Source organism: Pollachius pollachius, assembly GCF_949987615.1.
Source record: "Pollachius pollachius genome assembly, chromosome: 11".
In the NCBI taxonomy this organism is placed as follows: domain Eukaryota; kingdom Metazoa; phylum Chordata; class Actinopteri; order Gadiformes; family Gadidae; genus Pollachius; species Pollachius pollachius.
The window spans coordinates 10296683-10311433 of NC_136944.1; the positions used below are offsets into that span (position 1 = coordinate 10296683).

The window sequence follows — 14751 nt, forward strand, 5'->3', positions numbered from 1 at the left end:
TACAAAGCTTACACATTATAGCCTAATAAACGGTGGTGTCGGAGGCATTGCTAAATGCATTTGGATTTCTTTCAAAATTTTCAACAACAATATTTCTCCAGGTTATATCTGCGCAGCACCGACAAAGAATATAACCTGCTCATATAAATGGCACGTTTGAAACGTGTGGTTATCATATCCAAATATCTATCGAGGATGAAATGGAGAGGCGGATGCCTCGTGAGCCAACCATCCTATGACATTTAATCACGGGCTTGATTTTGGAGCTAAATTATATCTCTGGTCTCTTCCGTGCTGTTGCTAGGGAGGCATGGAGTATGCGCCGTGTGACCGTGGTTGAAGGGCATAATGAAAAGCGGGAATAACACTAGGAAATGGCAGTGTATCGTCCCTATCGGACACGGGCGAGGCATCAGTTGCGTCCTGTAACGATATCGAGACCCAAAGTCAGGAAATCGGCAATATTAGGGCGAAACGTACCTAGTTTATGGCTATTACCATATATGGAGTGGCTGCGATAGCTCGTGCCTGCGTGCGATAGGCTGGCGGCTGCCGCGCTGCAAAAGGTTTCTCTTTAACCCTTCTGTTGCTGAATTTCTGTTTATTATTTCATTATCTTTTTTGTAGCCTATGTTGGATTGACGACATACGCTAACATTTCAACAGCTTCCGTTGAAGGGCATTTTAAGGACAAATGATTGTGAACAGACCCAAATGGTCGGCGCAAATGGGTGTTGTCTGTTTGCTTGTCTGAAAATAGGCCTATAGTGGATTAACCATTGATGACCATAATTAGGCTACAACACGTATGGCTCGTCGGTTCTTAGGCTCATATTTAGATAAAGGACTGTTTTTGTAACGAGAGCCGAGCAAAACACCTGTGCTGGTAAACTCAGTCAATATATTGGTTTAATAAAATACATTATTGTAGTCTTTGCCTTAACAGTATACCTCATACTTTTGCCTTCAATAGAATGGAATGGAATCTTGCCTTAAATGGAAAACCTTCATTTTCCATTTAAGCGTTACCGCAGGTGAGTAGCCGTGAAGGCATCGCCCGCTACTGCACAACAGACTGATTTCAGTTGAAGGTGCCCGGAGGACACTTGTTTGAAGATATGAGTGTGACCTATATTTGCATTGCGAGGTTATGCTACCAGGCCGACATAAGCTTCCCTCTATACACATTTCGAGCAGGAGTCCTCAAGGGGGTTACATAGCAGGGAAAATGAGGCACCCACAAGGGTGTAACGCAAATATTATATGCATTTGTTTCAAGTGTAAAGTGTCCAGGGGTGGTGTCAATTACGTTCTGGTCTGCTGGCTTTGTAACTGGTGTCACATCTCAACCAGTCTGGAAGAAAATATCCAAATTAAAAAGCTGAAGTAGTTCCCTACAAACGTTATTGTGCTCGGAGCCTAAATATTACAATCATGTCAGGCCTATGTCTGTCTACATCTAAACTTTTGGTAGGCTATAAAATACTATGAGACGGCGGTCGAAAGGCTACATTGCTAAGCAAATAGACCAGATCACTATGTTACCCCTTAACATATTTGCATTAGCTTCCCTAGCGATAACCTGCATAAAAAAACAACTTTCTACAATTGGGTTGAAACTTGAGAATTATAATGGAGGCTACATCGGCAACATCAAGGGGTTTAGCATAGCAGTGTATATTTAGATCGGACAGCAACGTCCTGTATGTATTTATTCGCAATTACATTGAACACTGCCGTTATAATTAGCCTACAAATGGATTTTACATTTCCAGCGGTTACTCCGTCCAGTCGAACCCCGCTGTCCAACAGTGACCAGCAAGGATGTGCAATGTTTTCACCTCCCCCTCGTGCTGACGTCACGCGCCCCACTGAACCTTTTGCGCTGAGCGACTCCGTGCAGTTACAGTGAGTGTCTTTCTGCTTGCAGCCAGGAGCACCCGGAGTGTGCGAAAGACTGAGGCTATAGTCTGTATGTGTGTGACACGGAGAGAGAGACAGAAAGAGCGGGTAAAAGCGAGGCAGAGAGAAGAGGAGAGGAGGAGGGAATACAGCGGGGTCTAATAGTAGCTGGAAAACTACCAAGCCTGTGGACGCATCGAGTGAAGGCATCGACAGAACGTAGCCAACATTTCACTCTCCGTTCGCTGCAGCCGGATTCAAACGAGAATGGAGCTACCTGCGGCCGGAGAGCACGTCTTTGCGGTAGAGGGAATCGAAAAGAAGCGCATTCGCAAGGTATGTAGACGGCGCGAAACATTAAGCGAGATCCGTTTGGATTTTTGTTTAGCTATGAATAAGCCTTACAATTTTTTCTTGCCCTCCCCCATAGGGCAAAATAGAGTACCTGGTCAAGTGGCGAGGTTGGTCTCCGAAGTAAGTCTAAATATACTATATGCCAATATTACACTCTTAACAAGTAGACGCTGTATTTGAAGGGGAATGCTGTTATATTTTGCAGCAGTTATGCTATGGTCTTAACGCCTATCATGGAGGTTGTGCGCGCACTGGTGTTTTGGCTGGAAAGAGCGGTTGGTATGCGTTTCAGTGTATCCACGGATGCCTTCACTAATTTATGCGAGGGAAGGGGGTAGACACAGCCATGTAATCCTGTTTTAATTATTTCTGCCCTGCCAGCGAATTTGCGAGACAGTAGTGCTAAAATGGCCGACTGTAGAACTCGATGCTACAAGACACTTGTTTCCATGCCGTTTGGAGCGTAGCAGACTCAATTTGATATTTTCTTACGTTCGTCCGTGCAGTGTAGTCTACTCGGGACGTGCCCATCGTGTGCAGAGCTAGGATGTAGCAGCCATTTGATGCTTATTTTGTGAGCATCATCTCCATCATCCAATATTTTGAAGAGGTATCCCATTACATATATGCATATTACCCGACTTAAATATGGAGTCCACGCGCACCTGACCATTCCACCTCGCGCGCTAAGGGTCAAAATAAGCTATAGTAACCTAATTACGTGGGCCTGCCCGACAGCCTATCTAGAACAGACAAGCGCGTATAAGCCCCAAATAAGCATTGTTGAACACGTATATTTATATTTTCCAATTTTTTTACAGATACAACACGTGGGAACCTGAGGAAAACATCCTTGACCCGCGCCTACTCGTCGCGTTCCAAAGCAGGTGAGACTTTGGACATGGCAGCTGAGCGTAGTTCTGCCATGGCCTTATATGGGCATGGGGGGCATGGCCACGCTGTAGTAACGCTGTTGTTGAGATCCATCAACGCAATGGATATTCCCTCGACAATGGTTGCAAAGCTAGTTGTGAGTTACGGAATGGTTGTGGAATGGCATAACACACGATAAGTGTACTATTAGAATCAAACATTTTTAGTTTTTTAAGGCTACTATAACCCAATGTCACACATGTGGACAATGACACTCTAAATTCCACATTCAAAACAAAACTACAGTTATTAGCAATTAGCTATCCAAAACGATGGAAAGGGTCAAATTCCTGCCAGTAGATTGTCCCTAACACCGCTGAGTCACAACCAATACTTTATATTGCTGTTAAATGGATATGCTGAATAAGCCCTGCACATTATCCCTGCGGTGGTGGACTACAACGCTACACAGTCTATAGGGGGCCCAGGAGACCACCCTCCCAGCAGACATCAGGGTTTGGGAGAAGAGAAAAAAAATCTCATTGACATCCAGTGTTCGCTAACATTTCCAGTGCACTGCCCCCGTATTCCCTATTCCCACAGCAGACCGCCTGCACGTGCGTTTTGGGGAGGGGGGGTGGGGGGGAGGTAGCACTGATGGTCATGGAGGAGTGATCTGCGCTGTGTGTGTGCGTGTGTATTTGTGTGTGTGGACTTTGCACAGCTCCCCAAAGGCATGGGGGAGGGTAGCGGACGGTGAGAGGGGAAGGCTGTAATTGCCAAATCTTCTGTAAATAGGGGGTCGCCCCATTGGCTGTTCCCGTCTGTGAAATCGCTCATGTTTTGCCCATTGTGATCGGAGTGGTTGTTTGTGTTCAATTTGTGTGAGATCTGATATAGCGATTCTCCGCGTCTATCAGGCTTTGCACGCTTCACCCGGGACCCGTGCTACTGTTGGTTATTTACGAGCTATTGATGAGTCGGGAGGATTATTATCAGGGAACCATACTTCACCAAGGCAGGTTAATGCATCGGCCCAGTTGTGGTCACCAAGGCCATAATAACAACCCCTCCCCCCTTTCCTTCTTGGTGGCCTTGGTGTCAATAAGAAATGACTCAACAAGGGGCCTGAGGCAGCTTAGCGTGATGTTAATCATCTTATCTTTGGAGTGTGTTGGTATTTGTTGTTACAAAAGCAGGGGTTTTGTGTGTGTGTGTGTGTCTGTGTGTGTGTGTGTGTGTGTGTGTGTGTGTGTGTGTGTGTGTGTGTGTTTCCACCGCCCACTCCTGTATTACAAACGCCTGGCCCTTCTTTTGTCCCGCTTCAAGCGTACCTTTAATTAGGATTTGAATGTGACTGGAAGTAGAAATGGGAGCAATATGAAAGGTGGAGCACAGAAGAGGGGCTGTCTGAAAGGAAGAGTAGAGATCCCTCCCTGTCCTACCACTAATTGAATTTCACCCCCATAATGAGAGTTTGGAATGGGCCAATTACAATGGAGAGAGCTATGCAAATAAGTCCCACAATGCCTTGCATCAAGTCACATGTGTGCCATCATTAGTCCTTCAAATCAAAATTCCTTTTTCGACCTTGAATGGGAATAGAAACCTGCATAAGAGGTCAAATAGACTTGCTCTTTCAAGGCTGGTGTATTTTCTTTGCGCACTTTGGTATTTTTGAAATGATCAATATTTTGTGGACTACAGATCTGATGATATATATTGTTGTTTTTTAATGTTTAAATATTTCTAAATGCGATTATGTTTAGCATTGCATTAAAACATTTTTGCTTCTTTTTCACAGAGAGAGGCAAGAGCAATTGATGGGGTATCGCAAGCGTGGGCCTAAACCAAAACATATTTTACTCCAGGTAATACAAATTATACCATACATATATTCATAGATACACTTTGTCCTTAAACTCCCCCAATGTGTTCAATTAAGACATGGAATCTTTTTGAGAGGCAAAATGGCAGTCTCATGTGATTTTTGATAAACTGTAGTTGTGATTGTTTTTTATTTAGATTGACATCAAGGACAAAAATATAGATATACAGACAGAAGAGGTTCAGTTCAAGCTTGATTGCACTCTGGTGCTCTTCATAAAACTGAGCTTTTGTTGCCCAAGATAATGGGAGTGTTGGTTCACTACACACATTTTATTGCAATGTGTTCATTATGAGAAATGCTAAATAACATATCGGAACAACGGCTTCCTCTTTTTAATTTGAATGGCTTGTGTTCCAGACTGTTCCATTGTCCCCAATGAAACCCATTCAAAGAAAGAACATGTTTAGTTATCTTATTTCTATTCATTGTTATGTATAAAAAATAAGATTCTCTCCCAGCATCTAAAAAACACTTTGCTTTAAAAATAATACAAAGCACACACTTGCAAAGTAATATAGTCATCCTCTGGTACCTTAGGACCGGACTTAACAAGACCTAAGCCAAACATGATTATATTTATTTTTGAGAGAGCCATCCGTACCATTGTTGTGTTGTGGAGAATCACCTCTCTGTCAGGCATCAGGGCTAAAGCATGACATGTCTAGTGGCACTTCAGTGACCTTGGGTCATAGCCTGAGCAGCTTTAGTGTTCCACCACAGTGCCCCTCTGATGGCTCACGGGGTCAGCCAGTAGGGGGGGGGGGGGGGGGTTAGCACTAACATGAAGCTCCTTTCCTTCCCACTTTAGTCCAATACCACTATAAAAGAACCACTCTCTTGTGTCTTCAGTTGCTTTGTATTATGTTTGAGTCTATGAAGGCATATTTTATGCATTGAAACTATTGTATACAGCTTTATGCAGAAGTTGGTTCTTTAGCTTGCTGCACTAAACCATTTAGACAAAGTATAACTGAAATCGATTAGGTTAAGAGGATTGCAACTTGTCTTGCGTGATCTGTGTGTGACAGGTTTGAAGAGGAGTATTCGATCCTTTTTGCCACAGCTCCAGCCTCTGTTAATCATCAATCACCCTTCAATTACTTTGAAAAAAAAATGGACATACATGTTGTAGCGGTGAGATATCTAGGGCAGCAGCTTACCATCAACCTTGTGCCTTCTATCCTCCACAGGTTCCTTCCTTTGCCCGGCGATCCAACGTTCCCACAGGTTTTGAGGAGACTTCCCAGGATGGCGAAAGCTGCCCCATGACAGATGTCCTCCAGACGTCCCGCACCCAGCCTCAGCATTACCAGCTGAACAGCAAGAAGCACCATCAATACCAGCCCAACAGCCAGGAAGCCCCTCCTGACCAACTGCCCAACGGCAAGAAGAAGTTGATCTACCAGCTGAACAGCAAAAAGCACCACCATTATGAGCCTGACCTCAACATGTACGACGCACCGGCCTCAAGACTAAAGGAGGTGGTCAAAGTTCAAGAGCCCGCCGGTAAACAAGCCAACCCCGGCTGGAACCTGCCGCTGGCGCTGCAGCAGAAATGGGTCCGCGACAAAGACACAGGGTGCTTGAGCAAGGTCAAGGAGCTCGCAGTTGAGGTACGGAAACCAGAGGTTAACGCCAAGGTAGCGGAGGGCAAGGAGGAGGATGGGAGTTCCCTCAAGCCCCATTCTAAAGATGCCGCGGCCCCGACCAGTGGTGGTAGCAAAATGAAGATAATCAAGAACAAAGATAAGAATGGACGTATCGTTATCGTTATGAGCAAGTACATGGACGGTCACAAGGCTCACGGGTCTAAGGGTAAACAGGGAGAGCCGTCGAGTGAGGAGAAAGCCCTGCATGCCAAGTCGTCGCAGAGCAATCCATCGCACAAAACCAAAACAGGGGAGCCCTTGCACCCAGAGAACGGGGTACCAAAAGAGATCTGTGACGGACGCTCGCCCCCTGCAGCTGACCACCCCAAGAAGTGTTGCCCAAAAGACAGGCATTTCTCAAAGCCTTCGCCCAGCACCGCAGAGGAATACAACACGGAGGTGGCTCGCGGTCAGGCCGATTTGCCGGACGATTTACCAATGCAGCTAACGGCGAGCTCGCCCCAACCTTCCTGGACTATGGACACAAATATGCTGAGTCGCACGGACATTGACCACATTAGGATCCCCACGTTTTCGGCTGACCGCAAACGAAAACTCTCTGAGCCCGTGGAGGAAAGATGTGTTTCCAAGGTGTTCCAGAGCTCAAGGAGCTTTAGCACCCCCAGCGTAGTAGATGCAACCCCGCCTCAAGAAAAACCCATGGACCTCCACTGTAGTGGGTCACGTCCCAGAGGTGCTAGCGAGGGTGACATTGGAGATACGGACAGCCAAGAGCAGCCTATGGATCTAAGCTGTCCAAAGACCAAGACGCAACCTCCCGAGCCCAAAACCCAGCCAGAGCCGGACCCTGAACCCGTTCCTGAGCCTATCAGTCAAAGTTTGGTGTTGGTGGTGCCAGACCAGAAAGAGAGTTATGCAGAGCTGCTCAAGGAAGAGACTGTTACGAAAATATCGCCTTTCATGGGCAATATTGTCATCACTGACATAACGACAAATAGTCTCACTGTCACCTTTAAGGAATACGTTTCCTTCTAATCAATGTGCTTCTTTTCCCCCCAAATGGAAGTTATAGTTACATATTTGGGCCCTGTCAATATGTGCATATGTAAAAAAGAAAAGAACGATTTTTGTACATAAGGGAATTTATTATTTATCATTCAAATTGAATATGTTTCTTAAACTATTTTATACTGAACTCCTCTGTGTGGTGAAGAAAGTGCCCTCGAGGTTTTGAGTGACTGCGTTCAGGTGGATTTTTATGTCTCCACAAAAATATCAATATATCTGAAATGCTAAAGTACCTTTGTAATACTTTGTATACTCGTTTCATACTGGTACCAAACATACAACCTGAGATTTAGGAAGGTTTATTCAATATTTTGTATCTAATAATATGAGATATTTTGGTCCCGGACAAGAACAAAGGAGTGACTTGTTATGTGTACAGCGATCACATCGAAGATCAACAAAAGAAAGCACTTAAACGCATTCACTTGTGTTTACGTTCATTTTTACAGCATTAGATTTTTTTGGAGAAATAGATCATCTCCATCCGTTTAAACTATATTTTGTTGCTTTACAACCTGCTCTGGGCACAGCCTTGTACCTGGTTGTTTCCTTCAGTTGCTTGGTCCATTTTGCTTACGTCAAGCTTCAGACAAGTAGTTTAGAGTTACTGAAAGCCCAAATGTGTGGGAGAGGCGTTTCTGGCACCCTGGGCAACGACATAAAAACACTTTTGTATCTTTACATTGCATTGTTTGTACCCTCGCTAGTATCTCTGCATAAGATATAGCAAACACTTTCAGGGTTAACATCAAGGACTTTGAATGGACAGATACAGAGTAAAACTAAATGTATTTCCCACAAATTGTTTAACTTTTTGCCCCAGGATTCAGCAATGGGCCTGTCGAAAATGCTCATGTGTGGCTCTCTGCTATATTGCACTTTTAAACGGTTGTGACATTCATTTAGTTAATGTATATCTTCAAAGGTCAGTAATCAATTGGAGAAAGAATAATATAAAGAGTGCTATTGAATCCAAGTTCCATGTACCAACCATATCTTTTTTTTGTATGAGCTTACTGTGGACCCCAGAATATATGGTAATTCTAGGCCAACTTAAATAGTTATTCAACCACATTCGTCTCATCTTCTATCTGTTTTGCATAAAGCTACCAGGGTTACTAGTCATCAGTAGTATTTTGTACAGGTAAAATGTAAAATATGAGACTGGTTTTGAGTTCCTGTTGAATCCAATAAGTGCAGGCAATTTTGATTATGTTGAGAATTACATCATAATACTTTCATCTTAGAAAACTTGTTGGAGACTAAATTGCCTTCAATGCACATTTAATGCAAAGCTTTTAAGCATACTAAAAATCTATACTATGAAGAAGGAATGCTTATATTTATTGACATTTCATTTGTTTGCTAAACTTTGCAGTAGTTCTCGTCAGATTATTGCATCTGATTCTAACGAGCTGATTGTCCTGTTTCCTGCTTTTTTTTCTTTATTCTTTCTTGCACTTGGTTCAAAGTCCAAAATGATTGTCACAAAGTATGTTCCCTAGGGGATAGGTGGATTAAATGCTGTTGACACAGTTTATTGGATAATATGTATAACAATAAAGCAAGATAAATAACCCTTTGTTGACTTTATGTGAAACTGTCATGCTGATCGGGCAGGCTAGGAATGTTTTACTTTGTGTTCCGCATAGCTAATGACTCGACTTGATTAGCATTTCTTCATAAAGTTATGTATAACTGCGGCCGCATAGTGTGTGCTTTCGTTCTTGTTGTCCGGTCTATATCTGCATGAAACGTAGACCTGTACCCTCGCTGTTAATCTCTGTTCTCCCAAGAGATGAATAGCTAAACTCTGAATTTAATACACAGATCGAGTTGCACTATACCACAACCCGACATAAAGGCCCCTATGTAGGTTACACAGGTCTTACTGGACCAGCTACTTAGATTACCAGAAATTCACTTTTCAAACGTGTTTATACCATTTAGCAATGTACAAACTTAACGTATGAGTCCTAATGCGTAGTGTGTAGAGGCTGATGCGTAGTGTGTAATGCATTTAATTCAATTCCAACGCTTTAAAAATGACTCCAGGTCCGCGCGTGATCGTAGGCCTAATGGCTCGACGATATAGAGCAGAGGGTCACACCAGATGTTGATATTGGATTGTTTTGACCATAAAGAGTGACATGTAGGCCTATTCGTTTTCAAACCGTTGCCTTTCGTGGGGTTATTGCGCCTCGTGGCGTATTTAGGCTATTTTACATAGCCTAAATACACTCTTCGCCAAATTATGTTGACCTGTCAGTGCTTTATTTATGAAATAACCTACAGAAGGTCGTATTGTATCCTTTAATTATTCAAACGAGGCCCACGTGATGTGATCACGTCAAATGTTTTTTACAAACGGTCTTCCCAGTTGAACAGATAGTAAGGATCAGTAAATGTTTAATTTAGATAATCAACGTGTGTGTGTGTGTGCGTGCGTGTGCGTGTGTGTGTGTGTGTGTGCACGCAAGCGTGTGTTCGTCTGGGCAACTTTTCCCAGGGGAGCTGCTTATCGAAGAATTATTGCCAACCTCACCTTGAAAATGAAGTTAATGAATGGGAAAATGTAAGCTAATGAATGCAGAGATATACAGGGAGATATACAAGAAAGTAAGAAAGAAAGACGAATAGCTTACATTTCCAATAAATACTCCAAAGGTTTCTGAATATCTGTTATTGTCGGAGAGATTACTGGATATTTACTTTTCTATCGACTGGTCTCTTGATGAGGCATATGTTGATAGATGATAGGATAGTTTTTCCGTAATGTAGGTCTACAGGCCCATTCACCTATCTGGTGTTTTCTACCAAGTTTAGTGAGGCAATACATTACTTAGCCTAAGTATAGGCCTATTTGGCGTGATCGATTTATGGTCTTTCTTACAGTCTCGCATAAAAGATCAGATCGCTGGAATGTTCTTCGCGGTTAACATTTTCAAATCATTAATCGTAGGGTTATCTTTTTTTTAGAAGTGAGGTCTAACACAAAACAGCTGATGGCATCTACTGTATCTGTAGGAAAAAATATGGTCCAACTACCGGGAAGATACGCTCTACATTTCGCTTACAAATAGCTCAACGGTTTGTTGGATGGATCGCTTGCAGTCGGATTGTAATCAAAAAATGATATTGATTGTTAAACGTATCGCTATAGTCTGCCATTTGGTTCCTGTGTCTAGTAGGCTACAGTCAAAGTCAGCGCCGAATGAGACAGCCATTTTCTCCTCCCGCTTCATCACCGAATGCGAAGGGGCTTGAGGAAATGGGCGCGTTACCACATAACGCGGTATATTGGAATGAGCAGCATACACGCAATATGCTTGAACACTCAAACACCTTAAAGAGAAAAGAACTATCCTAATAATCTCCACAAATCAAGTCAAAGGCCGAACCCCAGTGCGGCACATTTTGCGCTGAACAACACCTTAAAAATGATAGGCCTAAAAATAGACAGTAATGCAAGAGGTTTAACGTATGTAGGCCTTAGCGCTATAGGCCTATTTAACTTTAGATTTAAATAGACACTGAATGGACAACTCATCTAACCAATGTAAATAATCAATTGGCCTGCTTTTCGTTACAGCTAAGATGTTCTTCAATAAAAGAGGGAAATGATTACCTAATTTAGTACAGCACAATTCTCTTGGATAGGTTTTAAACTATATATAGGCCCTAATTGTATAAAATAGCAGAATATAACATAACAATAAAGAAAGAACCGAACCGAACAGGACATAACATAATATTGTTTTACATAGCCTTTAGTGTCACCGTGAGGGAACTTCAGTCGACCCCTAATGTCATTGGCGCTAAAAACGATTGCTCAAAACGTAACAGGCATATAAGTAGGCTAACTAGAAACACAAATAGTTATTTTTTGTTTCACGCAAGAGGACGAGGGTAAAGGAGGAAGAGATGGAAGTTCAAATCGTAGCGCGAATAGATTAATTAGGACAATATAAGAACAGAGTGAGACAGAGCGTCACATTTACAAATGCATCAGATGAGATTATATTGATATATAGCCCAAATTGTTAACATTGGTCATGTGGGCCAGCATCGTTAAAGTGTTCCTACATTCGACCAGGTAATGCATTTTCCAACAAGATGTCTAATTTATATAATGAAATGGGATTGGGTTGATGATGTAGGCTATGATTGCCTATATTGGCCTGCTAAATCAATGTGATCGAAAAAGTATAACCGCACTGCTCGGCACGTTTTTGATAAATTATAAGTATAAAGAAATATCGTCATTACGTCCGGATAAATATTGGCTATAGGCCTATATATTTAGTAGAATTTAAATGTCTGGGAAACAGCCCAATTTCGTTGGGAATTTTAACAATATTGCTGCTCAGTGCTCGCACAAGCAATGGGCAAGCAGGCCTAGTTGTAGATGCCCGACAATGTGCACGTTTTGCCGTGCGCGATCATTTAGTTCACGTGCTGCGCCCCTTTAGTAGAATGTAGTGAAATATGTGAGAGCGCGCGGAGCTGCCTGCAGTTGCCCAGAGACACGCGAGCCAATAACAGAGAGGCTCGCCCTGCCTGGCGCCATCGCGAAGCTGCTCTCGGGCTTACAAAGCAAATTGTATAGCCGATAGACAACTAAAGGGATTACGAGCCAGTTAATATCTCTAGTATGATCACACATGGCAGATATCTATGTGTAACATCAAGCTTTTCACTCCAAGCAACCCCGACAGGAAATGTCGATCTCGAGCTCTGACTGTATCAAAATGGAGGTTGATATTTCGGCTGCAACCACAACGCATCTTTTGTTCGTGGCACGCCCGCTGTTGTCTACGTATTTATGCGTAGGCCTACGTAAATTATTAGAAATGTCGATATTTGGCAAAGTATACCAGTATAGACAATACTCTCCGGCATAGGCTATCATTGTCCGTTGAACTGTCATTTAAAACGTGATCAGATATAAAGCATTGCTACTTGCGTTCTAGTTGCCTAGAGCAATTCATTTCCATTCTTGCATAGGCCTATCCTCTAGCCTATGTCATTTAATAAATGTATAGCGATACAACTAGGCTGCTTATCAATTTAGGACGGATGAATAGGCTACTAGGCCTATAGCATATCAATAACATGAACGGAAAAAAAACTAACCTTTAGGCCCTAATGTTTATTTACGATTAGGCTATAATCTGTTGTTGCATTATCAACTTTAATTATAATAATTCACGATGATGATGATAATAAACATAATTATTAATAATATTATCATCATCATTATAATTATTATTGCCATTATTATTATCGTTACTATTATCCTATAGGCAAATCATCTAAACGACTCCGTTTTATATTAGGCCTAGGCTACTTCTTTATTTAATCTATTTTAGCCTACTACAAAAAATCTGTAGAGCGTAAACTACCAACTATCAATTTTGTCACTACGTTAGATTAATAATCAGGCAATCAGCCGAACCATATAGGCCGAAGTCTAATTAAGGGCAATATTGGCAAGATACAGTAGGCCTATAGCCTACAGTGGCAGACAATATGTTTCTTATACATAGACAAAACTACAGAAGACTGCTACCTCTATTAATACTATACTACTAGGCATACTACTCAAACTTATTATATTGATAATAATAATATTAATGATTAACCATCAATGACAACAACATTACGAAAATCAAAAACCGGTTATTACGGAACCATATTTTGGTTCCGTAATGCAATAAATTCAAACGAGGAATAAAGAGATGTTTCAGTTTCATTCATAACCTTAATAATAATAATAATAATAATAATAATAAGAAGAAGAAGAAGAAGAAGAAGAAGAAGAAGAAGAAAAATAAGAATACTAGTAGGCTACTAATTATAGGCTACTACTACTATTAGGCTACTATTATATATATATATATATATATATATATATATATATATATATATATATATATATATATATATATATATATATATATATATATATATTTCTTTATAATTATTAAATATACTTTTTTAGTATTTTGCATTGTATTTTTGGATTTTCCTTAGGCTACATAATGGCGAAAGGACGAATTTCAGAGACGGGGGAAAAATAATTCAGATGAAAGGCCATCAACACATTAAGCCGTTGAAGCACGAATATATTAACATTTCAATTAAAAAGACGGACTTATTAGATTTGAAGGGAAAGTTGTATATTCAAAGAGTTCAGTTTGAGGCAGGATCGACTAAACATCTCATTCGAATAAAAATAACAGGTGTTGGTTGCTTATTCACGTTGCGCTCAGATATACTAAATCGATGTCCATCTCCTAAACATTAACGACAGACAACACAGTTTGTGTAATTTAAGTAATCTACTGGACTTTGTCAATATTCCTAACCCTTGTATGAGGCTTTTCTCTCTGTCCATAGAACAGACTAGGTTTATTAAAGGTGCGTTATTATACGACTACGCTTAGCCTGTAATTGAAAAGCCATTTTACTGCTTGAGCTATTGGCCAATTTAGAATTAAACCTTCTAGTCTTTTAAACCTTCTACAGGTCAACAAACCTTCAAGTCTACATTTCTAACAACTGAAATGCTAAAATAGTGGCGTGTAGTCATGTGCCAATGTGATAATGTAAAAATAAAAAGAACAAAAGCTTTTACGAACAGATTTTCAATCAATGTGCTAAACTATAATGCGCCAGCAACTTATTACAACAACCATGAATAGCCTTCGGGGAAACACTATTTTAAAATTCCAATTCAGACTAGCCTACTCACTTTCAATAAACACAGGCTCCTATCATCACCTTTGAGCTGTCTACGCATTTATTTTTCTGCGAGGTTGACCACCGTATGTTTTAGAGGGGCTGCAATTTAAGGTTATTTCTCTCTGCTACAGACATTCCTGTACATGCGCCAGAGCCCAACCGGACTCCTCCCCCCAGCACAGCGACTTCATAGCACGTAGCAACAGCTGAGCCAATGTACTCACACACCAGGCTCGCTCCTACTGACTGCGGTGCCTGGCAACAGAAAAAGACGTGATGACGTCTCACACAGATTGCGTATTATGG

General features: G+C 41.6%; 1 protein-coding gene across 1 annotated transcript; it reads left to right on the forward strand.

Annotated features, from left to right (window-relative positions):
* Positions 1-1939: 1939 nt before the first annotated feature.
* cbx4 (chromobox homolog 4 (Pc class homolog, Drosophila)) lies at positions 1940-9207 on the forward strand. The gene is made up of 5 exons (XM_079746920.1): positions 1940-2238; positions 2333-2376; positions 3078-3143; positions 4934-5000; positions 6211-9207. Exons 1-5 carry the CDS (start codon positions 2170-2172, stop codon positions 7663-7665), a joined length of 1701 nt encoding a protein of 566 aa, XP_079603046.1. The 5' UTR covers positions 1940-2169; the 3' UTR covers positions 7666-9207.
* The last annotated feature ends 5544 nt before the right edge of the window (positions 9208-14751 follow it).

Bases quoted from the DNA above. Each gene is read 5' to 3' on its own strand.
- cbx4 (XM_079746920.1), top strand. From the start codon at position 2,170: ATGGAGCTACCTGCGGCCGGAGAGCACGTCTTTGCGGTAGAGGGAATC. The intron at 2,377-3,077 runs GTAAGTCTAAAT...ATTTTTTTACAG, and splicing joins TGGCGAGGTTGGTCTCCGAA to ATACAACACGTGGGAACCTG. The intron at 3,144-4,933 runs GTGAGACTTTGG...TCTTTTTCACAG, and splicing joins CTCGTCGCGTTCCAAAGCAG to AGAGAGGCAAGAGCAATTGA.